This window comes from Chroicocephalus ridibundus, chromosome 6 (assembly GCF_963924245.1).
Source record: "Chroicocephalus ridibundus chromosome 6, bChrRid1.1, whole genome shotgun sequence".
Classification (NCBI taxonomy): domain Eukaryota; kingdom Metazoa; phylum Chordata; class Aves; order Charadriiformes; family Laridae; genus Chroicocephalus; species Chroicocephalus ridibundus.
Window position 1 is genome coordinate 68,104,405 of NC_086289.1, and position 27,776 is coordinate 68,132,180.

At 38.8% G+C, this 27,776-nt stretch overlaps 1 protein-coding gene and 1 non-coding gene across 4 annotated transcripts; both read right to left on the bottom strand.

Annotated features, from left to right (window-relative positions):
- On the bottom strand, nucleotides 1–27,608 carry KPNA4 (karyopherin subunit alpha 4). 3 transcript variants are annotated; one of them, XM_063339391.1, is made up of 17 exons: nucleotides 27,242–27,608; nucleotides 18,531–18,575; nucleotides 17,564–17,653; nucleotides 17,443–17,472; nucleotides 17,308–17,360; nucleotides 14,976–15,071; nucleotides 14,761–14,846; nucleotides 11,354–11,440; nucleotides 10,586–10,755; nucleotides 10,446–10,490; nucleotides 8,979–9,110; nucleotides 8,636–8,764; nucleotides 6,903–7,007; nucleotides 5,205–5,276; nucleotides 4,329–4,491; nucleotides 3,082–3,176; nucleotides 1–1,918 (listed from the first exon to the last, which is right to left on the bottom strand). In XM_063339391.1, exons 1-17 carry the CDS (start codon nucleotides 27,308–27,310, stop codon nucleotides 1,820–1,822), a joined length of 1,566 nt encoding a protein of 521 aa, XP_063195461.1. In that variant the 5' UTR covers nucleotides 27,311–27,608; the 3' UTR covers nucleotides 1–1,819. The 3 variants fall into 3 exon arrangements, with proteins under 3 accessions (XP_063195461.1, XP_063195463.1, XP_063195462.1); XM_063339393.1 differs by lacking the exon at nucleotides 27,242–27,608 and adding an exon at nucleotides 25,748–25,767; XM_063339392.1 differs by lacking the exon at nucleotides 27,242–27,608 and adding an exon at nucleotides 22,390–22,440.
- LOC134518068 (small Cajal body-specific RNA 7) lies at nucleotides 7,984–8,298 on the bottom strand. The gene has a single exon (XR_010071862.1). It is a non-coding gene; the product is annotated as a small Cajal body-specific RNA 7 (non-coding RNA).
- Nucleotides 27,609–27,776: the final 168 nt, after the last annotated feature.

Here is a 27,776-nt window from a genome sequence, read left to right on the forward strand (position 1 = left end):
TTGCAAGTTTAATGTTTATTTCCCCAAGACAGCCTAGCCTGCACTCTACTTGGATAAATTTCACAAGCTAGTTTCCGCTGCTTCTATTTTTAAACTTTAACCATGTTTCTGATGACAAGGAATGCTGCAAAAATACTCTAGTCCAACAAAGAGTTATGATCACAAAATAATCTTTATCCATTCTACAGTGTTTCAGAATTACCAGTTGATTTTAAAACACAAGGTAGATATAGATGCTAATGGTGGCTAATCTGGTATGTTTTATTATAGCAAACTGTTGTTCATGCAACACTTGTGCTCAAAGGGGAAGGCACAGCATTTCCTACAATGAGCCACCTTATAAAGAGTTCAGTTTGTACAAATTTGTAACTTCACCTTTAATTTAGTGTGCAGAACCTCAAAACTGAGGTATTACTCCAATTATAAAAACACTTGCATCCTTTTTGTGCAAGTTTTAAAAATACAAAGTTTTCTCTCTAAAGTGGCTCAAAATAGATTGTTCATGGCTGCCTACATCTAAGATAAAAAGAGTCTAAAACAATTGAATTAGGCATATTAAAGGTGTTCAAACCATGACTTGATTTGTACATCTATTCACACCTCTTTTTCGGTCTTTATTCGGCAGTACATATGCACCAAATTTCATTTTTAGAAGTTTCCATATCATTTTCATAGAAAACAAAGTTTGAAAACAAGTAACATTGAAACACAGCACGGTATTCTACCACAACAGAAACATTTGATTACAGGACTCAACAAAATCTAAAAATGAACTATGCTGTAGATTACCACATGCAAAGGTCTTCATGTTATCTTTGAAAATGAAAAGGATGAGATTTTTATTACCACATTTTACTGCTTTCTACTATTATGGCAACTTGTGTACTGCAACACAGTCTATTTGAAGGGAAATGTATGATTTTTGCATGCAAAAATCTACAAATTAGTTTTGATGATATGGAAAGCTTTTCGTAACATCAAACATTCATCTGGTGCAAATGCACAGGGAAGCCTTCCTGAAATTCTGACTTTACAAACAACTAATAAGCCGTACAGGAAAGAAATTAAAAATAACTAAAAGAAAAATAAGAGGGGGGAAAAAAAAAAAACAGAAAAGAAACACAGGCTGCAGGAGTAAACCAGAGTCTGCTGCTAAACCGGTCTTTGCTTTTGTGTCCAGTGTAAGTTAACACTTATGAACTCATTTTGATGATTTACTAGGTTTATTATCAGCCCCCTGAAGGCGAATCAAGCTTGCATGCGTTCACATACAGCATCACAACCATACTCTCGTACACACGCCACTCCAGGACTAGGAGCCTGCTTCAGGACTGAAGAGCCCCCGATTTGAAACACGAGCCTGGCTCCACAGCATCGAGTCCAGACATTCACTCAATGTTGTCCATTCACACGGTGCTTCATAGCAAGGCCTGGGCTCATTCTCCTTGGACTTATATGGGCATCCTATTCTCTTATGCTTACAAGGCTTGATGATGATAGTACTGCATTTCCCCCAATTGCTCTAGTAAGTCATTGTTCCTTCTCAGGCACTGAAGATCTTTGACCTGTAGCCCTTTTTCTTTGAACAATCTAAATAAGCATTCAGTGTGAAGTTTTTCATTACATTTTGCCACTCATTCTCACTCGCACCCACTCGCCATCTTGACTTCATTTGGGCTTTTCTGTGATTCCAAATGAAATCTTCACATTTTCTTTCCCGATTTAATGCAGCAGCGGATCCCATGAGCCAAGATTGATGGATCAAACCTTTTTTTTTTTTATTCAGTGCTGCATTGTACCTAACTCCCAAAATACCACTCTAAAACTGGAACCCTTCTGCTGGTACATTGGCAGATGAATTGAAACCAAATGTTCCGCCTTGTATTGCTTCTGGAACAAGGCTAGGGTCTTCATCAATCTGTAACAGAACAAGAACATTATGAGTAGGAATAGAAAGACAAAAGCCTCACTGAAAAGCAGCCAGATTATCCTAAAGAGCATCTATCTCTTCACCTAATCTACTTTCTCGCATCAAGTCTTGCCATTCTTCTCCCCCAGTTCAGGAAAAACACTACAATGATGAAGTAATTTACGCCAAAATGTTTTAGCTTGTATTTAGTACGCAGGTTACATGGCATCCAATAGTCTCTCTTGTTTATGCAGTTTTCACTCCTGGAAAGTTAGTCTCTCTTGTTTATGCAGTTTTCACTCCTGGAAAGTATTCTGTCAGTCATGCGTCATCCTTATTGCCAGCTTATAAACTGTCAGTTCTTGAAAAGACCAGTACTATTGAATCAAGTAAGGATTAAGCCGAAACCGCAGTTTCAATTTAAATACCTAGTATACAGGTTACCAAATCAACACTAGATTCTATTCCAAGTCCTGCTGTATTAGCAACTCAAATTTTGCATAACAAGACTTGCATCTTATTGTTCATATAAAAGTGAAACTCTAGCACAAAATAAACTTCAATGCAGACAGTAGGGCATGAACACAACTGAGCTCTACCATTTTTGCTGTAATCTGCTCCCGAAAGTTCTTCAATTAAGTAGAAAACCTTCTCAATTCATGACACAGACCAACATGATTGCATTCCCTTTATATGCAATTAACTCTTATGATTCAAAGCGCATACAAATCTAAAACCTTCCTTTGATTTACAATACATGTTTAAACTGAAAACAACATTCTTGATCAGCACATCCTACCTCTGAAATCACTAAAACATTCAAAATAGTTTGTTTCTTAAGAAGCAGAATCTCAAATTTGGTACTCAAGTCAGCAAGGAGCTTATCAAATGTGAAATGTCAAGCTTAGTCAGAAGCTGACAGTTAAAAGAACTATTCAAAGCCTCATATTTCAACCCCTAGAGATGAGGCTTAAATTAGGCATTAGATCCTTAGACACTTCATCATGAAGAATGGTAAGATATGCAACAGGTTCAAGTAAGGGCTCATTCTTCATGGAAAAACCAAACAAATGTCACAGAACTGTTTAGAGCTGTTGCCTTTATCTTCAGCCATATTTATAAATATAAACAAACAATTACAAAAGCAGATTGCAGAGCTATTACACACTTACATCATCTGAGGAGAAGAACTGATCAATGATCTCATAAGCCAGTTTGTAGATGTCTTCATTTTCATGATTTTGTAGCTGTTCAATTTTCTCCAGGCCTACAGCAAATACACAAGAAACGTAATAGAGTTAAAATACTAAGTTCAGGCAAAACAACCTCTGTCTCCTTAAGGCCTCATCACACAAAGTAATTAAAAGCAAAGCTAGGAATAGAGTGACTATGAATAAGATGCTGTTAAATTCATTTGACATGCTTAAAGCATAAAAGCTTCTTAGAGATTTGAGGAAATATATCAGAGATTGAGGAATGCATCCCAGGACAAAAAAACTCGTACGAAAAGTCAATTCTAGCGATGATAGTACTTCCCTTCACTTCTTGCTATGAGTGGTTAAGCTAATCTGAGGAAATATGGCCAGGGCCAAGCACTAAGACATCCTCCCTTTTCACAAAAACATCTTTTCAGCACCTGGTGTGACAGCTCCAAGCTGTGACATTTTAAGTCCACATACTGTTGTAGGCACGCACGCTATCAGTTACTGACCTGTAGCTTGATTATATAGCAAATAGCTGTACTACAGTGTAAGTTATTGGCAGACGTGAGTAGAGCATACATAAATATTTCTGAAGTTCTGACAAGCAGAGCTTTAGGCATGAACACCTCTTTTCTCCCTCCCTCACCGATCAATTAAGCTTACCCCCTGCTCAAGATTTGGTATTTAAAGACTATTCAACTCTATGTTAATGAAATCCCAGTTTTTTACCTGGGCCCAAATCTAATACCCCTGTTCTTTCATCACTGAAGATTTCAGTCAACTTAAATAGCAACCAATACAGAGAAAGTCTGAAGGCCGTTAGGAAATTAAAGCTATCATAATTCTGCAACCCTTATACATAAAATTTTTTTTTTCCCCCCAAATTCACCTGGACATGACTTGTGCATGATTAAGGTAAGCATATCATCCCTACATTAACAGGAACTAATTTGTTGAGTACACCAGACTCTTAGAAAATTGGCACCTAAAACTTTATTGCCATTATCCAGCTCCTCCACATTTTACCTGATCATAAACTTAATCAGTTAGGAAAAGCTACGTATATTTACCTGATAGGCACGAGAAGGTCACTTTTAAAAAAAGGTTTGCTTAAGACATCTGTACCAGTACACTATAAAGCCAACAGCATATGCACGTGGCAGGAAGCCAAACCATCGATTTCTGAAAAAGAAGTATCAAAATACTAAGCATCATACCTCCACACTCTTCTATAAGATTGGCTATGGTTTCCGCTTCATCTTCAGCCATTTTTAATATATTACTTAGTCCATCCAGAACCACTTGCACAACTTGCGCATCTTTTACTGTCAGCAAATTGCAAAAGGGAGGAATTACATTTTGTTGAATTAAGTATGCCACCTAAGGGGAAAAAAAGCAAATGGTTAAATCAGAAGCGTGGCAGAAGCAAACAATGCCCCACAAGCACACATGTAAACAAGTTTAACAAAGGCAAAGTACTGAAAGGTACCCAACAAGGTACAAGTATTCCGTAGCAGTGACTTTCAGAAATTTTTGTTTCAGAGTATAAGAAGGTAACATTTATGAATTATGTTACAAATATATTTCAAGTCTAGAACACACACATAACAGATACTGTGAATTTTTCAGTATTAGACAAAGAGTTTCAACCTAATATTTGAACAATGACACCACCACCCCAACCCTGCCACAAATTTAATATGCTTACAATAAACTAGTACATTTTTACTCAATGGCCGCTATCATTATAACTATCACACTCTTATCCGTAAGGGATAAAAAGTAGAAAGACAGAGATGTCGAATGACAGAGAATCTCATCAGAGTTTGAATGTAGTCATTGATAGCTACCAGGCCACCCTAACAGAAGAGCTTCCATCCAAATCCCCATCTATACTCTTAATCTCGGGTCATTCCAGAAACGACAACTGTTCACTCTTAAACCCCTTGTGGAAAAGGGAAGAGTTACTGAATAGGGGAGGAATCCAGACATTCATAATCCTGGCACAGAAGAAGTCCGAACACATCAGCTGATGTGTCTCTCTCAAAGGCACCCGAGAATGATAATGGACCTTTTCTTGAGGTTTGACTCACTTGGTCTTTTCTTCCACTGATCGTTAGGTTGCTTATTGCCCAAGCAGCTTCCTTCTGAGTACCAAAGTCACCCTAAAATACAACCATAAACAGAAATAATCATTCCAATTTCTATGTTACATAGTGGTCCAGTAAAGCTTTTATTTGTTACAGTCCATTCTGCACGGTATCACCATATCAGTTTTCAGTAAGTAGGGAAACTAACAAATGCTGTAGATGTTTGGGTCTATTCACAGAGTGTTCATCCCTTCCTGGCAACCATGTTTTTAAATAGATCTTCCAGAGGAAGGGAAGTTTGTTTGCAAAGTAAATAAAAACTGTAGTACTCCACTCTCTCACGTTCCTTATCAACAGCTGTCATACATTACAGTGAGAGATAAGCAGTAAGTGTCAATTTTGATAAACGACTGTACATATTATAACTGCGCCTGCCTCTGAAGTTAGTCAACACAAGTCTGCTTATTAAATTTAAAGAGAAAGATCTCCAACTCTTTTCTCAGTGGTCAATAAACGGGCAGCTAACAGAACTATTTGTGATCAGCTATACATTACTTTGGGGAAGAGACAAGTGCTTCTTCAGTCTCATCCCCAGCCTCTACACTGACACAAGACATTGCATCTTTGCCATAGCTGAACACATCATAAGTTGGTATTTCTGGCTTCTTTACACACTTCAGGAAAGAAAAATCAGGTAATGAATAAAGCAAAAAGAAGGAAATGTCTGGAAGATAGAAATGTCATACTGTTCCCGTTTAAAAACATGCTTTTAGCTACCCTTCTCACAAGGCAGATCCCTGGGAGCACAACATGGTTTGGAAACTAATGTTTTAAGAGACACTAACATCCAGCAACTGAAAAGGAATTCAGGTATTTGAAGTACCAAATGATGAACCATTAGAATTCAATCTCTAGTAGTCAAAGAGCATGAGAAAAGCATTCAGGAGTGTTTGTGAGCAACTACTTGACTTTACAATTTAATAAAAAAAGACAATAAAAGCATTCATCTGAAGTTTCATCTATCACTGAAAAGAAGCATACATCCACAGAGCACTGCTTTTCTATGGGAAAAACTCTGAACACACAAAAGCTCCAATTTTTTTTTTCTATGGCCATTTATTTTTTGTTGATGTGGTTTTACCTGTTTAAAAAAAAGAAACCACCAGACAGGACAACACCATAGACAGACAGTCCATAATGTGTCACAGGATCATTACTTGGACTACTCTCAGACTAGATAAATGCAGTAACATGAACAGGTTAATAAATGCCACTGTTGAGCACTTCCTTATGTTTCCAGATAATGCAGGGGGCAGAAAAGGATCAAGTCCTTAAGCTTTGGCAAAATGCTGGGAACTCACTCAATGCTGTTCCCATCCAGACCACTACATGTGAGAGTAAGAAATTCTACGCCCATTGTTTACAAAGCAAGAAAAGGAATTTAAATGAGATCTAGGACTCAAGAAGGAGGTTCCCCTGATCTGCTTCCTTTCCCCAATACATCTGGCACTCATCATCTCACAGCACTTCACGAAGAATATCAACAGTAACGTATTTTACCTTGCAACATATGAAAAACACTCAGCGTAGTTTCCCCTTGCCCCCAACATTTACAGTATGATGTCAAACATGAAGCAAGGAATTCAATGTCACTTTTCCCAATTAAGGAAACAAACTGTTAAATCCTTCTTGTTATCTAACCTTATCTAGAAGATGTATTATCATTGGAACAAGGTTTGCATCTATTACTGCCTGAACTTGCTGCTGATTTCCTGCAGTGATGTTAGATAGGAACCACACCGCTTCCTGCAAAATAAAAGGAAGTGAGAAATTATTTTTTCAGTCTTCTATATTGTATTTTATTTCCACTCCAGCAAGATTGTATACAGTAACATTTTTAGATCTACAATTCATACACTAGTGAATCTTAAATATAATCAAGTATTGCATCAGTTTGATTGTACATAGCTGAATTCCTAGTAAGTTGACTAGACATACAGGCAGACAGTCTTGCCTTAGGAGATTCCACAAAGCTTGTCTTTTATTGTTACCAAGTTATAAACACTTAAACCCACAGATTAAAATGAAAAATTATTTGGAGCCCAAAAAGTCAAAAGGCTACAAATGAGCACTCAGAATTGATTCCATTACTGAGAATGAATGCTATAGCAGTTTTCAGCTGATTGTCAGATGAGTTCCAAAATGCTTTCCAGACATGACTGGTAGAAGACAACACATTCTGTACCTGCTTTACCTGTTTCTCTTTTTGGTGTTAGTCATCAAGAAAATGCAACAGCTATTACTTAAATGCTTGCTTTTCAAGAATACTGTAAAGTTATATGACCCTTTATAATCATTCTGTCCATAAGCCCAGGACTCTCTCCTTCCAGCAATAACCAACAGCAGGCACCTAAGAAAGCGTGTAAGAAGAGATCTTTCCCCCAGCAGGCCCCCCCAGCCCTTAATGGTTGAAATTTTGAACTAAGCCAAAGGCTGTATCTGGATTCTTATGTTAAAGAAGGATCGAGAGCCCCCCCATGCCCCTTAAGCGGGAATCTATAGTTTAGTCAAGAAATAACACACACAGTTTCACATAAAATTTTAAGTGTATTCAGAGCATCATCTTTTTTTAATCTTACAGTTGATAAAATTCTCCCTTCTTCGAAACCCTCCATCACTCCTCCTCAATTCCCTTCTTTCAGCTTATCTGGCATGACAACTTTTTAGACAAGTATTTCAACACGAGATTCAGAAATTCTCACATTTCATTTAACTGAGTCTCTCAGATCAGATCACAGGATCACTGTCATTAATGAACCTGTTAGAGATTTAGGATGCTTAGGCTTGTCTTGGTGGGCTTGTTTTGGGCTTTAATCATCGGCAATGTTGTGATGTGGCACCCTAGAACTTAACAACATGCCTCAGATGCACTCCGGAATCAGCACTGCATTATCAGTGCCCCCGTTTGAAGCCTCTGCTATACATGCGCACACACACGCACACATTCCCCACATCCCACCCCACTTGGTTTAAATTCCATTTATCACACACATTCCACTCAAAGAGACATCCAATTATCTCTATTTCATCACTTCCAAGAGAGTCAGTTTAATTAAAGTGACATTTCACACATCAAGAACTCTAACTTTTAAGTCAACAGCCAGAATTATAATATAAAGCTTTAATTTCATAAACATTCAATTAGAAGAATCAGGAAAAAACGTTCTCATCAAGTACAAGTTCGCAGCTCCTTAGAGATTTTTCTATGGATGTTAACTTTAAGAAAAGTTTCTGCACCCTGCCTGCTCTTGCCATAAACTGGTAAAATAGTCAATAATTCAAATTTCTAGCACACTATGTTGTGTGGAATCCAAACCAGCCAACCCAAATATAGAAAAAGTTATCAATCAGGTGCAACCTCTGCAGTCACTTACCTTATTAATTTTTTCTTTGGGATGTGTCAGAAGTGCTGGAAAATGTGAAAGAGCTTCACAATTCAGAACTACCTGCGTCTGTTCATCGGTACCAGTGACAATGTTTCCTACAGCTCTCAGCGCAGCAGTCTGAAACAAAACACTTTCTGTCAAGTTTTTAAAGATATTTCTAGCTGAGCACATACTTTCAAACAGTAACAGTTAAAAACACCAAAGGTTTTATGCAAATGCTGCATTGCACAGGAAAAAGTTTTATTTCAACATGAACTATAAAAAAGAAACCAGTTACTTTCTCTAGTATTACATTTTGAGCAACACTTCCTTAAAAGTTACCCAAACTTACTTGCACTTTAACTTCTTGATGACTGAGAAGAGGAACCAAATGAGGGACTATTCCAGAGTCTATCACCATCTGGATCTGTTCATTGCCAGCATCCGTTAGATATGAGAGTGCCCAGACCGTATCTACCAATATCTAACAGTAAAAACATGTATTTTCAATTAGTACAGAAGCATCACGTCTTACCAAAAATAACATAAATATAAAACAATTATTGTGAAGCCAGAATTGATGCAATACAGCAAAACCCCTCTTTGTTTTACAAACGTCATACATTCCACTCTACAGAAATCAGAACAACAGTTGTTCAACATGTTCTAGCTCCAAAGAATAGAGACAGATAAAAAAATAACAAACAGCTAAACTGCTAACTACAGCTTAAATTCTGAAGGATATAATAGAAGTAATTCAATTATATCTGCTCTTTTCATGAAAAATGGGTGCACAATGTGAGATATGAAACACTCACCCCTGGAAGAAAGATAAAGACTTAGCAAATGTTAAACTACAGGCATCTGGCACTCTCAAGCCACTGAGCTGTACATCATATGGCGTTCCTCCACAAAATTTAAGAACTTTGATTTTTAAATCTGGTGCACCAGCACTTAAACTGGATTTCCTCTGTGTGTGTGCATACATGTGTGTATTCATATGCAGAAAAGCCAATTTAAATTGCAGTAAAACCGAACATTTCAAGTGACAGCTTACAAAAAAAAAATTGAGTGGGCGTTGTTTCAGCTGACAGTTCTTGACTGATTCACAAATACAGCCATTTCAAGAAATTAAAATAAGCTTAATCTCACCTACTTAATATACAAGAATTTACACATTTTAACTACTGTGCAAACTTTAGTTAATATATTTAAACATATCTTGAAAAAGCACTGTTGCCATTAACTTAGACAACTGAGCTACAACTTCACTAGGAAGCAAAGAATTAATCTTAAACGATTCTGACTTATGTTTAGGCAAAAAACTGACCTATTTCACTATTTCAGTAAAGTCTCACTCATTTTCTTCACTATTAAAATAACCTAATGTTCACATTTAACACTGCAGAAGTTATACCTAAAGCTAACATTTTATATATGCAGCAGACAGTAATTTTTCTTTCACTTATGTTGATTTTTATTACAACCTCAAACTTAAATGCTAGTCAAAAAATCTTGTATTTATCTGTAAATGAACATTCACAGCAATGCAACCGAGACTGCATTTATTTTTAAGTCTAGGGAAAGAACATGCAAATAAGCACTTGCAAAGATACAGAGAAATAACAGCTATAAATCATAACTGATACTTAAAAATAAGCAGTTAAAGATATCAAAATCTGTTTGCCATAATGAAAGAGAAAAATCGCAGATTTTTTAAAGTTATTTTTTAAAGAAAAGAGTTAATTATGACAAGCTTTACACTTCAGCTAAAAAACTATACCAGAACACAAAACCAGCTCTAACTGGTGTTACTTACATTTACATCTGTGTGGTGAATTAAAACACAGAGTGCTGGCAGGATCTAAGGAGGAAAAGAAACATCTGACAGTTATTTTTAAGGCAGACAGATACTCAACTTCAGTTTAGTTACGCTGAACAGTGAGTTCATTCAGTCACCTCCTGAATGGTTTCCATCGGCGGAGGAGGATCTTTGTGACGGCACAGGTTGACCATGACCCAAGTAACATTTCTTAAGAAAGTTATGGGAATAGATGGGCTGATGAAGGACAGCAGTGGTTTCACTACTCCAAGACTAATAACGTAATCTCTACACTGGGGTCCATCACCTGTTTAAGACAAAGAATTATGAAGACAAAGATCATCCTATGCCATTCACAGGAAGTCTAACTACTACACACTTAAAACTTCAGTTATTTAAAACGTGTACAAAGTTAAAGAATATTGGCCTTGGAAAGATGCATATAAACATAGAGACACACACATATCTCTATAGATATATCTGTCATAAAGACACTTACATAAAGCTTTAGTAGGACCTGTGGCTGCCTGCCTAATTACTTCATTTGGAACTACTCATTAAAACTAGCTGAATTCTTAACAGAAAAGCGTCCCGTGATTTACAGCAGATCTACAGGCTGGGGTGGTGGTAGGCACAGGAAGAGGCATGGCAGACAATGCCAAACCACGAGGAACAACTGATACCCCGATGTATTCCTGAAGATCCCTTCACAAAGTTTATAATCAGTATTAAAACATCCTAAGAGTAGTTCCAAACAGCCCGGAAAGAGATACTGTTATCATTGTATCCTGCCTTTTGTCTCATAGTTGAACATCTCCAAATTCTAACACACAAAATCCTAATGAGTTTATTCATTCAATACCAAAAGGAACTTAGAAGTTTTTAGTGGCAAGAATAACACAAACCTATGATATTTCCTAAAGCCCACACAGCTTGCTCACAAACATTTTGATGAGGTGAATGCAGCAGTCTCAGAAAAAGTGGCACAGCATCTGAAAGATACAAAAAAACCCCATGCAATTGTTAAGAAATACATCTCAGAAGAAAGTAGTTCACGTAATTAACTCTTCAATGAAATTTCAGTCCTGCATGAGAAATTTTTCTCCTGATCAGTCAAAACTTTACTAACTTCCCAGATGATACTGAAATAAAACTTTCTTATAGAGCCTGCACTTCAGAATATTATGAAAGCACATCTTAAAATAACCTGACATTTAATTTGCCTGAATGTCTCACAAGTTTACTGAAGCTTGTCAGGACTCCAAATTTAGTAATATTTATTGAATTTGGAAATTCCGTGCCAAGTTATCTATCAGAACCAACTGCAAAGTAGTAACTGTTTAAGCCCAACCTCACCCATGCAAATCAGCCAACTAAAGAGTCAGTAGGTACACACCTACACTGACTGATAATGCAGTAAGAGGGAAGTACAGGAGTTTGATTTGTTTCAATCTTACTGATTTACAGTACCCTATATCCCTCATCACATCTTTACTAGTAGTGAAGTATGTGCCAGCTGCTGCTGCTCCTAGCACACATAGAAAGCCAACTACCCAAAGGATCTTCTGTACACATCACCAGCGTGGAGCCCCAGGCAAGGCTTTGGTGTATAACTTCACCTGTGGCTCTACCAAGAGCAAGCCTGGCTGATTGAGCATTCACAAGTAGACATGCAAGGTAAACTGCACGAGAACTCCCACAGCTGACATAGATGCGCTACTAAGCGCCAAGTCACTGTGTACTTTTCCCTAATATTTCGAAACTTTGCATTGAGTATCTTTTGATAACCATTACGAAGGTAAGTGTACAGCGACAGCAGCTGTTTCTACACATCTAGTCATCTTGGCCTCCTGAAAGGTAGTACAGATGCATTCCTCGATGTGAAGTCTCCTTTTATATCACTAAGTTTTTACTCAAGATGACACCCATGATCTAACATACCAGAACAACATAAATGATCATTTGAGACTGTCTCAAATGCTACTGCTATGTGACAAAAAAAAAAAAGCAGCCAACTGACTGAGCAGTAAGAAAGGGATTCAAAAGGCAACACACAAAACTCCACAACTTATCAAGCCAGCTACTTTTCTACCCTACATGGTGTCAGACAGGAGACTGCTCCCAATATTTAGAACTAAAGCTAAGCCCGCGTTTAGAACACATTCTACATGCACCACATTTACATAACTGATCCTTATTTTATCATCCCCAGCACTAAAGTGCTTGCTTACATGATTTGCTAATGGCAACTTAGGCCGTGAGAAACACTCATTTTCTTTAGATCATGTATTTCAAGAGTGGCTGGTATTTTTAGTTAGACTCTTTCTCCATGTAAAATGTTTTTTGCTGGAGAAATAGCAAATCACAACAGATTTCTTATTTCCTACTAAATAAAGGTATTTTACAATGCCTGTATGCAAGCAGAAAAAAACATCCCCATCAAGCATCTTAATAAATACTTTTGGAAAGACTACAACAGACCTACTTTTTCATTGAAATAAATCATTACAAGAAATAAACCATACTTTCATATGTTATAGCTATGAAATTGGCTAATATAGTGCACACATGCAGACCTAGCCAAATCGGAGATCATCACTGAAAGAAACAATTACTGTATCTGGCACTCATCTTCAACCCATTGATAAGCAAGGTTTAAATAAAAAGACATATTCTAGATCAGAGGTGTGAGACAGATTTTTAGTCTCTTTAGATTTTTAGATTTCCAAAAGAAAAGTCAGGATGCAACTGAGAAAGGAGGAGGAAGAAGATGGGAAAAAGGAAAAAGTATTAGCAAAGATACATACTATAATGGTCAAATCCAAGCTATACCAAAGTTAAAATGCTCCTAACACTGAAAGTCCGTAAGAGCAAAGGACAACTGATCTTGCAACCAATGCAATCTCAAAACATACATTCAACTAAAAAAATAAGGCATCTGAAATCACCTGCCTTAAATTCCTTCATATCTGCTGTGGAGAATTAACCTATTTTTCCAGTTAAATGTTTCTGAAATACACCCAGCCATTTATTAGCAAAGATGGTGCTAACAACTTCCTTATGAATACATTTTTTTTTTCCCCCAAAACAAAGCAAATAATATACAGTTTGTGAGAAGCCTCTTAGCACCACCAACGAAAAAGAAACAATCTTTGATCACTGAAGTGAAAGTGTCAGTCATGGAATATTTGTAACAAACATTGACATCTCAACACTCAACCACCACCACACATCTTAGGAACTGTACTTACTACATTGAAAAGAAGTTCCAAGTAGTTCTAAAGGGAGTCAATATATGATGGTTGTGGTGGTGCGAAATACACAAAAAAAAATCAAGCATAATTCTGTGCCTCTACATTGTTGGAAGCACACCGTGTCTAATGGTATCAGCAGCGTGCGCTGCAATACAACACTGATTCCAACCATTAAAGCTATGGTATCTCACGTAATGTAAGTTTTGTGGATTTTTTTTCCTTAAATTTTAGGCAAAAACTTGTTTTACTCTATGCTTGATTCTTCCATGGGTCTCAAGAAGCTCTGCAGTTTTATTCACCCAGTTCAAGAAGCCTGCAGTCACTTCTACTTAGTTCTGCTTTATCAACAGAAGTACTACTTCAACTTAGGACATGTTTGGAGTACAGAAGAGAAGTTTGCTTTGCTTGGCAACTCAGATTCCAAGTCCAACAACAATTCCTTTCCATGCTTCAGATTCCTCAAACTATGAAGGACAGCGTGTTTTCTTCAACTTGATCTTAGAAGAGAGTTCGATGTCAGGCATCCTCTGGGCTTGGTCCACATCTTTTCCTCCCTCTTCACAATAAGACAGGAAATCCCTCCACGGGAGTTTTTTTTAGTTTTTTTTTTGTTTGGTTTTGTTTCAAGTTTTTTGTTGGGTTTTTTTTTTGAAGTTTGAAAACTGGAAACCAGCAGATATCAACTCCGCTAAAATAGTGTGAGTTTCCAGAAGAGATTACTCACCATTAGGAAACCCAACTGAATTTAAAATCTGAGAAAATGAAGAACAAAAGCAGATGTGCGCTTCAACTGATGCTGCTTGCCAGAGAAGAGGTAGAACATCTGGCAGGAGACTTCACGGGCAGGTCCTTCAGCGACGTGCCTGTGATTGACAACTCAATTTCAACCATCCCGGCTATCGCATGAAAGGACCAACCCTAACATGTGGATTGGTGAACATGCTTGAGATAGAGAGGAACAGGAGTGTGGATGCTCTTTACAGTATCATTCAGATGATCTTATTTTTGTGGAAGTTACACTGCGTGCTTTATCAATGATCAAATACTGTTGAACTTACTAGATTGAACTACGGCCTGTGTTTGTTCAGAGGTTCCAGAGGCAATGTTTGTCAAAGCCCATGCAGCTTCAAACTGTAAGGAAGGACTGCAAAGTACAAAAAAAAAAATAATTATGATTGTACCATGAATCTTCAAATGAGATGCCATAGGCACGTTAGTTAAATACCAAGAATTCTTGCAACAATTAAACATTTTGGGTTTTAAAAATACTCACTTGTCATCTCTTTCAAGACAGTGCACTAAAATAGGTAATATTCCTGATTTTATTAGATCGTCAATTGGTGGATTGCGATCACTGGAAAGCAGCTTTCTGTTTGGGAAAAGAAGAAAATACAAGACTTAACAGATAAATCACAAAATGAGGACTCATGACTGGAAAGGATCTCTGGAGGTTGTTTAGTAGAACCTTCCTCTCAAGGTGGGATTATTGCTGACACTAGATCAGGTCAGCAATGGCTTCCTGTAGTTGAGTTTACAGAGATCCAACAACCTCCCTGGACAAACCGTTCCACTGCTGCGCTACCTTCTGGGCTGGGAAGTTCTTCCCCAGCATGCCTCTCATACCCTCAAAGACCAAGCAGGATTTGTTTTCTCCACTTTAAGTGAAAATAACTAATCCCCAAAATTGAAATTACTGAACTACTGAAAACCTGAAGCCATTACAATCATCGCCCATATCAGCTACCATGTTTTCTCTGATGATGTTTGAAGTTCATCAGCAGTCCATAAAATAAAGATCAGAGTCATTCAGTTACACCCTCCTGTAGCTTCTTCCTCCTCCACCCAACAAGGGAGGAAAAGCAGAAACTTGTTTCCTCTTTACTAAGGCCATAATGTCAGAGAGCAAGGATTCACAAAGCACTACTGCAAAGAACAGAACCGTACGCGTTTGTTTCAGTTTTTAATCCCTTCAGCTTCATCATTCTGCAGCAAAGAAATTCAGAAGAATGAAGGAAGCTTCCTGGAGGAGACAACTTGGGCTGCCACACCAAACTGTTACTAGCAGTAGTAAGAGATATTATAAACACTCATCTCTTCATATACAAGCCTATTCACAAACACATGAAAGGCTTGACAGAACATAGTAACTAGAAATCAACTTCCCACTGCTGCTTTATCCTGAAAGGTATCACCGGTGTGTTAAAGGGGGCAACACAAGCAAAGAGAAGAGATGAAAAGCCAGAGTTGCAAAACAAAATGCCTCAGAAAACTAAGCAAATAGGGAGGATCTGAACAAAGATTATGTGAAGACTCTTCTAATAATCAGACGTGCATTTTCAACTTCCAACTAAGTAAAGGAGATTCCTTTTTGAAGTGAAAACAATCTACACCCACAAGCTTATAAAAATTACAGAATCTTAATACTGATTTTTGTTCAGCGACAAACAACCATAGTGCAGTCTATTCACAAACCACCTGCTGAAACAGGTAGAGAACCCTACTGCAAGAATCAAATAAAACTTCAGGTTTTGGGGGTTTGATGGTTTTTCGTTTGGTTTGGGGTTTGCTTTTCCTTATGCACTTCTAATCAGTTTTCTGTTCCTCATATTCCAGTTGTATGTCTTGAGGGTTAGACTTGGGCAAGATTTTTCCTTCCTGTTTCATCTTCAGACCAAAGGATGGTACAGATTCAAGCAAGACGGAAAAGCATTTGTTTTCACGTCTAAAATATACGTCAATGCCTTTCCAATAATGTAAACTGCACCGCTTTAACTTCAAATTAGCTTTCAGTAAGAAATCCACATGGACATTCCCACTGAATTTTAAACCAGCCTTAAAATTCAGTGTACTTCAGCCTAAGCAAGTTTAGATCAGCCATAGTAAATAGGGTGTTCTACATGATGCTACCCCCAAGTTGAAACTTTTTAAGAAGGCAGGTTGTCCAATTGAAACGGGCACAGAAACTATTCTTTCCCCTATCAATTTCAAATACATTAACTCCCAAAAGTCAAAGTGATATCCAATTCACCCAGCTTCTCTTTGATTGGAAGTCCTCCCTTGCACTTCAATCAACCTCCACAACCACAGACAGTAAACAAAGTTGTAGATTTCTGCTACAACAATTAAAAAAACCCCCACCCACTAGTTCATGAAACAGCACTTAAATACTAAATTTAAGCAAGCAAAGTTCATAATAGTATTTTAGGATCACTTATTGAATATACACAACTACATAGAGCTCCTCTTAAAGCTAAAAGTGGTTTTAGTGGCCTAATCCATGACAAAACTAGAGAAAGGATTAGACCAGTTCTTTCTGTACTCAAAGCTAAAGACCTTATAGTCCTGCTAAATATATATTTTACTCTAATTGTGAGAAGCATGAAGTATTGCACTAAGATAAACTTTTTATACGTAATGAAAATTCCAACTACTTCAAGGACCTAGGTATTCTGATATTTTTTGTAAAGTTCAATTTATCAAGTTTTCTTTTTTTTTAAAATCAGTTAATGACATACTTTTTCTAATTAAGCTAGAACACCTTTTCTGAATTTAAGAGCATAATAAAATAAGAACAGAGATAGTACATTTGAGAAAAGTGTGTTTACCTTGCAGCCTGCACAGCACTTAACTGTATACCCTGGTTGTCACTTGAAGCATTCTGAAATAAAAAGAGAATTTAGATTTTTCATGTATTTGTCACCATGACATGAAGAATGTTCAAACAACTGATTTCTTTTTACCTGTACTATTGCCTCCAAAGAAGTGTTTTGCTAGAAAACAGAGACAAAAACAGTTAGAAATCAGAAATGTCCTTTAAATACGTAAAAAGAAGACATGCTTGTGAGTTAAGTTAATTCTTACCACTCTAAAGTCACCATCTATGTCAGAATCTTCACAGATGTCTTCATGGGGAACATTCCTCCGCTTTAGAAGATGCTCGTCTCTTTTGTTCTTTAAGACAAAAATGAATTAATACCTTTAAAAATTTGATTTAGGGTGTGTGTGGACGTTACAAAGAGAATAGAAGTTTCTAATTTAAACGAGCCTCATAGACCTGCTCTCATTAATAATGTTAAAATTTCCAACCTTCAAGAAGTTGGAACGGGCTGCACAGAGAAGCACATTTTGGAAATCGCTTCTTCATAGAAAAATCCTCCATCCAACTTCACCTACTGCAGTAACTACTTTTCCTGGAAGTTTCACATGCACACATCCATCAGCACTGACATTACAACCTGTTTGTCATTATTTATAGCAACACAGGGCAATTCCCAGAGGCTACTTTTCTGTTCATCCCAGAAGTAAAATAATTCAAGTTATGATGACTTTTCTCAAAAGCTAGTTTTCCAACAATTCTAAACAGTATTATCTTCACACATATACGCTTCTGTTCTTACTTGTGTGTTGAACTACTGTTCAACAACAGAAACTAGCTTTCTGTCTTCAAATTAGCAGGAACATCTGATTTTCCAGGGAAAAAAACATAAGCTTTTTTTAAGTTTTTAAAATTAAAAACCTAGCTGGAAAAGCCAAGAATTATTCCCTTCAATAGGTTACAAATAAAATCACATTTTTCAGAAAAAAAAATATGGAACTTATAGTACCAGGTATGGTAACTTTAGAACTTCCTTCTAAACCAAAGTACCTTCATAGAATTAGTAAAGACAAATAGATAGTTCAACAATGGTATCCTTGGTAGACTACAGAAGAACACACAACAGCATCTTTTTCATTGTTTTTTTAAGACTTTGACAAAAACTCTTAAGTTTTACTGAAATACCAACAGAGCCAAATCCCATTGGGTAAAAATAATGCTAGGTCACCTCACCTTTCTCAACTCCACAACAACTTCATTTCTTTGTCTTCTCATAGTCTGAAAAGAATCAAGATCAAAGTACATTATGTTCTGAATCTAGACCAATTAATTGAAAAAGTTCTTGCAGAACTATTTTTAAGTTCATGCACTTTAAACAGTATTTGTACACACAGGATTTAATTTTCATTATAAAAGTGGAAATACAACAGAAAATGGAGAAAACTACGTTATTTCTGCCTGTATTATTTTATTGTAAAACAGAGTCTCCTAGGTCTTCATATTGAATAAGAGAGGTATACGTAATCAGGTAATAAATAACAAGTGTCTTTTAACAAAGGGCAACGCTGAAAGGAGTTGCGCATAAAACGGCAGCACCAAAAGCATTATAGACAACATGGCAAACTAAAGTTTGACCAACATTTATAACCTTCTCTTGATTCAAGGCTTTTTAAATGTACACACTTAGAAAGAGCATGAGCCAAAAACTCATAAACAGCCAAAACTGCCACTTTTATAAAAAGACATATTGGTAAACTTGAAAACTGTGCAGTCAAAGTCAAGCACAACTGCCTATCTACACATCTAATTAAGATGCTGGCATCCCTTATTTCCTCGGGTTAGCAGGGGAATCAGGCAATTCCCCAGGCAGACACTCGGCCGCCTGGGCTACACCACCAGACCCGCTGAGCCATCAGAAAGCAGCAAGGAGCACAATCCACTACAGACAGAAAACTGTCACCGTATAGCTATGCTCAAAAACAGGCTGAACTTCAGACTGTGCAGGTGATCCTTCACCTAAACAAAGTACAACTGCTAAAGCAAAAAGAATCTCAAGAATAATTATTTTTATCAAAAGGAATGTGCATTTCATCAGAATCAAATTCCCAGCTCTGAGCAAGACCATTTACCTTCTCAAAGGAAGGAGTTACAAGAAAAATAAATGTGCAGGAAAGGAGGTCACTGGAAAAGACGGGATGGTTCCCCACTGTTTTGGAGTTAGAACTTTTCATCATTCGAGGACCAAAATGCAGTTCATCATCAGAAAAACAGAGGAGGGCAAAAAACACACCCACACAATGATAGCTCCCCACTATATAAAAGGCAAAGTATACAAGTGTACCTAATGCAGCTGCAACACCTGGAACAACTAGATAAGAGCCATAATAAGCAAGTATAAACTGTCCCACACTAAAAAGCACCAAAGCAAGTTTCCAGGAAACACAGGCATCTTTAATTCAATTGGTCAATCAAAATTAGAATCAATAACTAAGTCTAATGCAGCTTAGATCCATGGCTTTTTCAGTTTTAAACCTATAAAAAGTTGTGTCTGCTACAGGAGGTCAACAGTTATCGCTGAACACTACTAGTATGCAGATAAAGTTTATTCCAGTGCTATGGATTTACTCTCCATAGCTAGGTAAGCTTCAAATATTTCTTAGAATTCTTCAAATGGTAGTGAGAATCTCACAGGCGTAATCTCTAAAGATAGGAAAAAACATACTTTAGTAAAAAATCTTTATTAATACTTTTCTGGCCCAATAGGTATGCTCTGAATAATAATGCCTGCTTTATAAATACATAAATGAAGTTTTGTTGTTTTATAGTAGCTCCAACTCAAGTTTCTACACTGACAAAAAATGGAAAAAAGTTTCTCCAGCAGCTATCTTCCTACACATGCCTTTGTCAAACATCTGTTCACAGACTACTGGCATCATCACCTGGCAGTTCATGCTTCAGCTCTCCCAAGTGTGCATCACGTCAACACTGGGCAGCCCGCAGCTGCACACACCACAGGATGCTCACAACTGCAGGTTGGTGTAATGCAACTGGAGCCCAAAAAAGCATAGCCTAGGATTCACCAGCAAAGACATGCATCCCCCCTGAATGATGAACAGTAACTCTAAACAGAGCTGAATGCAAGAAGCATTCCATTATCATTTATCTGTGCTCAAAGTGCTGTTGCCTTCCCTGAGAAGCTCATACACTACTGGGTATCATCCACCATTTAGGAGCTTTGGAAAGATGCTGCAGCTTTACCACTGACTTATCTACTACAGGCTCCTGCTCTCATCCTTTAATGTAGTTTCTCCAAAGTCTACTAACCTGGCATATTCAAGAAGAAAATAAAGTAAGGAAAAATATCTGATAAAAAGACTGCAGAATTGTACCAAGCCCCTGATAATCTCTGAAGACTGTTATTTAACCCCTTGCCAACACACAATTGTTACTGCAACCTAAGAACACAGGCATACCCATAGAAAAGCTGTACTCCAAGAAGGATTCCTCTTGCCAGACTTCAATAATGACATTACTGGTCACAGAAAAGCTGTTGCTAACCAAGAGCAAGACCCAATGTACATTTTCAAGGAGTAGAAAGACTGAATTGCTGCAACACCGACTATAAACGGTCATTAAGCTGTAAGGGATATTAAAAAGTAATAGTTACAATTACTAGGTGAGCCCAACAGGAAATGTATTCCAACTCAGAGGTAACACACCTTCAGGACGAGCACACATGCGCATGACAAGAGATATGGGGAGCAATGAGTGGGACCAAAACAGAAACTCCAAGAAAAAAAGCTTCAGACATGTCATTCAAAAGCTTGACTTGAAAAATCATACATGCAGTTTATCAGGCTCAAAAAAAATCCTGTAACTCCATCAGCACTCTGCTGGAACAAGAATAATGTTCCCCCTCCAGACAAAAGCTGTCAGGCCCTTTGTCTTAATTCCTGCCTGCTTCTGAAGAGGACCTGCATACCTTGGACTCAGAAAAACCTCCACGTGAAAAACAAGCAACCAAAGAAGTCACTCTTAAGAACAATTTACTGAAATAGGGCTCCACTAAAATAATTTTCTGTGTAAACAGTAGTTGGTTGACAAACTAGTTATTACTGGTCAACCTGTCACTGCTCTTCCTCATAGGAAGAGAAAACGCACAATAAATAAGAACTCAAGTTACCTCTGTCAAGGAGTTTTACAGCATCATCATCCCAGCCCAGAAATGGAATAGATAGTTTGGAAAAACTAAAATGACAAACAGACTTAAGATCAACTTGTGCTGTCTTTTGGAAAACAGCTCTAAGTGCAGAAAACTAGGTATAATGGTTTCTCGGCAGATGGCATTGTAAAGCTAGATTCTCCCTTCTGTTCTGTGGAAGATTTGACTCGATTGTTAGACTTCACTGAATCAGTTATTAGCTTGCACTAACACAAACGTGAGTACGAAATTAACCTCAACTTAAAAGTTTCTACATTACAGAATTCAGAACGGTCCTTGGAAAGTGCTCCAATTTAAAAACACTCATCACTTCAGCATGAATTCACATGGTGCTCTCAGTAATTGCATCCTGTTCTTCGTTTGCTACAAATGATCAAATCTCTGTCAGCCTACAATTGCCACCCCACCATCCTCCCTTTTTTCAATTATATTTAGCTGCAGTTTTATCATAAGGGCTATTTTCTGACCATTAGTCATTACTGAGCCCTTCAGTTTATCATTAAAATCTTGTGTTAGTTGATGCTTGCAGGATTCCAATACATTCTAGTGTTTTTCACAACAATGCCAGATACAGAAGAAATATTCTAGGCTCCACACTCAGAAACAGCTCAGACCTATTAGCTCTTTCTAAGTACACTAGCACATACCTGGAGCTTGTGCTCAGCTAGCGTATCCTGATCCCTCTTCCACTTTTCTCTGAATCACTGCTTCTCAGAAACTCAGACCCTATCACACACACAGCCTGTCTTTATTGTTTTGCAGGGTGGGTTTTTATTTTTTTGCTATTATAAAATAGTTCACCCAAGTAGCTCTGTTTATGCATCTACAACAGGACAATCTGACAGCATGCAAATAATGGTAGAGCTTTACCTATTCCTCTCATTCTAGTGAGTGGTTTCCGAAGGCACGTTGTTTCGGTTGTGGAACTGCAAAGGCAACAGTTACTTTAAAGGAGCGCTGCTTAAGCCATCCTTCCTTCCTAGAAAGTTGCTACTCTACATTAGCACTAGTGTGGTCTAAGATTCAAAATACAAACAAAACAAAAAAATGGGGGGTGTGATTGGGTGCGCATGCAGAAACGGACTACTATTTACCCCCAAAACATTTTGTGCAGCTCTTTATTTTTTTTTAAATGCTACTTGTTATGGCCCTGTGCACAAACTGCTTAATCACTACACTTGCTACTCAGAAGGCACCCAGTCTGCAGACCACAGTTGAGAAGACTAGTCTATAACCCAGAACATCCAGCGCAGTGACCACAGCAATGACTGAGAAACTTTTGTCTTGTCCTTCACAGGTATAAAAGGCATCGAACTACAAAACAAGGAAAAAACCTGTCAGAGATACACACAAGCTCATATTTGGATTGGGTAAAAACCCACACTCTTCACATTCAGTGTAATCAAGTGATTTAGGCCCTCCTTCAGCCATTACTTCCCTCTTATACTAATCATGTCTCATTTGCAGACTGGAGCAATAAAGTCTACTCTCAAGCTCGCTGATAAAAGTGCTATGGTATTTTAAAGCCAACACAATCTCTACGAGACACCACCAGAAAACACACCTCAGCAACTATTCCCCCCTCAGAATTATAATGGGACTCAGCTACAAATAAATAAAAATCAGTATGACATTGCACATGCTGTCATTCTAGTTTTTCCTAGAGAAGTTTTGCATGCCAAATAAAATGCCTTATAAAAACAAATATCTCAGTATGATTTTTAAGTGACAAAATGGATGAGCTTCACCATAGAACTACAACTCAGCTTAAAGGAACCTATTTTTAACTAACTCAGTGAACGAAATTCCTGCTCTCCTTCAGTTCCTCTGTATTTCAATCCCAAGCAAAGTATTTTGTGTGGGATACAGAAAAGGTTGAAAAGCTTCTAACTACCTGTGATATCCAGCATTTCTCATAACATTCCCCTGAAGCTTCCCTGGTGTTCTCAAATATACCGTTAGTATTACAAGTCCAGTGAACACTACAGGCAACTCATAGAATTTTGACATTGCTGATCTTAAAACATCTAGATTGAATGGCTGCTCCAACATTTGTTTTGAAGTACCCTACATTACAATATTATCATCATTCCACATCATGTGTCTCTCAACTACAGAGCAGAAATATCTATTTGACACTTCTCCTGTGCTGGCACTATTAAAGGAATTCTTAATCTCTCACCCAAACACACAGGCAAGTCAGGGAAGAAAAGGCCTGCAGAAACTCATCAGTTTCTTCCAGCATTTCCAGAGAAATAATATGCATGAAATATTTTTTATTTCTTTTCAGAAAACCCAGCAGGCAACAGTAACCAAACGAAAATGAAATGTTGAATGACCCAGTAAAACAAAACAAAGCAATCAAAAAAACCCCACCCCAAACGTTCTTTTCAAACCTTCCCAGAAGAAAGGCTACACTTAAGACCCCTAACATGCAGCAGGACTAAACAGCAATTATTCAAAAACAAACCACTCATAAAACTTCGTCTATTGCAGACACAATGAACAATTTGCACTTATCCTGCTCTTTGTACGTTACTATTCAATTCCAAACGTTGGAAAGAAAATTGGGTATCATAACAGCCATACCCACAATAAACAGAAAAAAATAGCTAATCCTTTCTTATTCAAGGAAGAAAAAAAAGCCCAAGTAAAACCTGTTCCCCATTGAAGACAAGATAAAAAAGTCAACTGAACTAGCTTTCCTAGTAGATAGGCATTTGCATAATTTTATGTAAGAGTCCAAATAAGCACTTAAGTAAGATTTTAGGTTCGTGTGTTAAAAAAAACGTGTGACCACTTCTGCGGTTCTGTGAGGCTGTCTCCTTTTTGTGCTGTAACAATAATAATATTTTTTTTCCACAGCTTTAACTCCTCTTAAATCTTGGAAAACCTTAACAGAATGCTGCACAAACTAGACTAGAAATCTTAAACACTACATAGAGATACTGCCTTAGTATTAGCTACAAATTATTGCTCTCATGGCACAAACTCTTACGATATTAAAAAGTTTATTACACTCAGTATTTCTTTGAGCAGTACTATAAATAAGAAAAAAGGACAAGGAAGTATTTTATCCCTCTATTCCCAGTGTGGCCACCAATCTGTCATCTTAAAACACATGGCAGCAATTGTTTACAACATAACATGTCCATGCATGCATGTTTACCCAGTGCTCAAGCATATGAAGGAATTTTGCTAAACATCTTATGTAAAACAGGTGTGTGTGGTTTGGTTTTTCTGTTGGGTTTTTTTTTTCCCCTTTTTCAAGGCCAGAATTTGTATTTTTAGAAGCACATTGATATGGACTGGAAAAAGAAAGTCCAACTTAACTCATTAAGTATCCAAAAAGCTACACATATGCTTAGCACTTTAGGAGACAAAATGCAGAAAATTTCCTGTCTTTTGCAAGATATACAATTACCTTCTGTGAACATGTGAGACCTGGAAGGTGAGTACAATGTGACAGCAACTGCAAGCAATGTAACTGTCAATGGACTGATCTGGGCAACATGAGATCATGTATGTGCCATTTTTAAAAAGGCTGTAATTTGCAACATGGCAACACTTCACAGCCTCTAGAAGTATCTATTAATTTGGGATTTGCCAAACCTAGAGTGATTTATTCTTTGTCTGCTGATGACGAATGGAGGTAAACTGTCATGGAAAAAGAAAAAAAAAGAAACCAATGGCTAAATGCACTATTTCAGCAGAGATAGAAAGGGGGAGGAGTGAAGGAGGTGGGAGGAGGGAAAGAGATAAAGATCAAATGTTGGCTTCCTATGTGAAGTAAATAGACATCTTTCTGCTAAAAGCAGCACAGGAACACAGGTGTTATGAACTAACCGAATACTGATTGGCAACTGTTGCTATCATAGGATATGTGGCTATAAGTGGACATTACCAACATCTCACACTAATGAAAAATGTGATGTGTAAGCAGTTAATAAGCAAGAATGATAGCCATAAGCCTGAGCTATTGTATGAAAAATAGCCATCCATGGTAGTTATTTTAGGTACCAAGCATATGTTCCAGGATTTGTTGGATAGATGTCAATATCTAAAATTTAACATGGCCTAGCAGTGTTTTTTTCACTGTGTAGGCCATTTAAGTGCATCAGCAAATTCAAAAAATACTGAAGAGAATACCTGCTTCCTGATACACACACACGTGTTCTTTTTACTTGCATGTGTTCATCTTGAACCTTCCCTACTTCAGCTGACTTACCTTAAGACTCAGTATGTAGGCACCAAAGGAGAGAAAATGCAGATGAATTCCAACCTGTATTTTACCATTAATTTCATCTTCTCCTATGACAGCATATGCTTTACCGTGCACCTTACTAAAGATGCCTTTCTTGTACAGTTGTCTATTCAATGATAATAAAACAATTTATACAAAAACAAATTAACATCTAAGGCAAGTAGTTACTAACAATGCTAACAAGCCTATTAGTAAGCAGAGCAATCACTGCAGTAATTATTCCCACTTCCAACATCTTTGGCATCACCAAACTTTGTACATAACTGAATAAATTGTTTTATCAATATACGTGGACAAGTTAAAAATCAGGGTGTTATTGACTTCTGAAATACTCAGATGGGAAACTTGGCAGACGTTTTAACAAATGACAGCAACATAAGTGCATCTTTTACTTTGCAAAAATAAATACTGTACAATTGTCTTCATTTGAAAGAGTAGAATATTGTGCTAATTACAGGGACACATATTAAGGCTAGTGAAAACCAGAAATGGGAATGCCCAAGCCCATTTCTTGATCAGAACCCTATAGTGACAATATTGCACCAGTTTCCCCAGTCATCACTCCTGGCCAAGCATTTATGAGTGAGGATTGATACCCAATTCTAAAATTTGAGTATTTATTAAGGAAACCCTATGTCAATTATCTCTTCTGCTGTGTTGAGGATGCACCTTCACAGCTCAAATAATATATGTAGCAATCCTGCCACCAAAAAGTTTAGAGGCTCTATGCTACAAGCCACAACTGTTCCTACATTCAGTAAACTGAACAGTAAAAGAGTAACATTCACCCTGTTAAAAAAAAAAAGGGGGGTTGTTTTTTTTTTTAATAATAATCTTTACTATAAAGCACAGGCAATAACTAGTTCATTTATTTGCTTGAGTATCCTACAGCAGAACACCCAACTGGGCCATAATGCCTGACTCAGGCTTTTCGGGGCTACTCAGCGCAAAGAACGATTATTAAGCACTAATAAGAAATTAAGGTAACAGCCGTACGAAATACAGCCGCTGACGGCGGCAACACCTCCACCAAGCTAGTCCCTAGCCAGAACGGCCCCAGATCAGGCCCCTGAACGCGAGGCCAGTGGGGCCCGGCCCCGGTTCCTGTCAGCCACGGGGCGGCGGGATCCCCCGGGCCGCGCTGCGGATCCAGCCGGGCGGCGACGGCGGCGGCGGCCGTTGCCCCCCTCAGCTCCCGCCTCCGCGCGGCGCCCAACGGCCCGGCCGCGCCCGGCCCCACAGCGCGGCCTCCCCTTCTCCTTCTTCCTTCCTCCCTTCCCTTCCCTCGCTGGGCGGCGGGGAGCGGCGCTCCCGCCTCTCGGCGGGGCGGGCAGCGCAGGCCGCGGCCCCGCCGCGGGCCCCTCGCCGGCGGATTAGGAAAGACGCCACACGGCGGCGGCGGCCCCCTCCCGCCGCCATGGCCGGCCGGCCCCTCCCGCCCGGCGCCGCGGCGGTTACCTCCAGGTCGCGGCCTTTGTTCTTGAAGTTCTTCAGCCGCTGGTTGTCCAGTTTCTCGTTGTCGGCCATGGCGGGAGGGGTGGGGGGGAGGAGGAGGAAGGTGGGAGGGAGCGCGGCTCCTCCGCCTCCTCCCGGGCCCGGGCCCGTGCCCCTACCCGAGCCCACCGGGGTTCCCTCTTCCCTGCGCCGAGCCCGCTCAACCCTCAACGCCCGCCGGGCTGTGGCGCGGCCGACCGGCAAGGCGAGACGGGGCGGCGGTGCCCGCTCCCCCGGCGGCCGATCGCGCCGGTAGCGAGGGACGGCGCGAGCGGGGGAGGGGAGGAGGGGGAAAGAGGGGCAGCCTCGCTCTGGGCCGGCCGGCCGCGCACGCCGATTGGCTGCGGAGCACGAGCCCGGCGGCCAATGGGAGAGGGGAGGCGGAGGGGAGGGAAGCTGCGCGGGGAGGTGACGCGCGCGGTGACGGAGCGGGGCCTTCGAGGTGTTTCGGCCGGGTCCCCTGAGCCGCTGCCGCCATTTTGGGTGGCGGGTCGGTGCG

Excerpts from the sequence above, each read along its gene's own strand:
- KPNA4 (XM_063339391.1), bottom strand. The coding sequence starts at position 27,310 with ATGGCCGACAACGAGAAACTGGACAACCAGCGGCTGAAGAACTTCAAG. Across the intron at positions 7,008-8,635 it reads CCAAAGAAAAAATTAATAAG|GAAGCGGTGTGGTTCCTATC; the intron begins GTAAGTGACTGC and ends TTTATTTTGCAG. Across the intron at positions 4,492-5,204 it reads TCAGTGGAAGAAAAGACCAA|GTGGCATACTTAATTCAACA; the intron begins GTGAGTCAAACC and ends TTTTCCCCTTAG.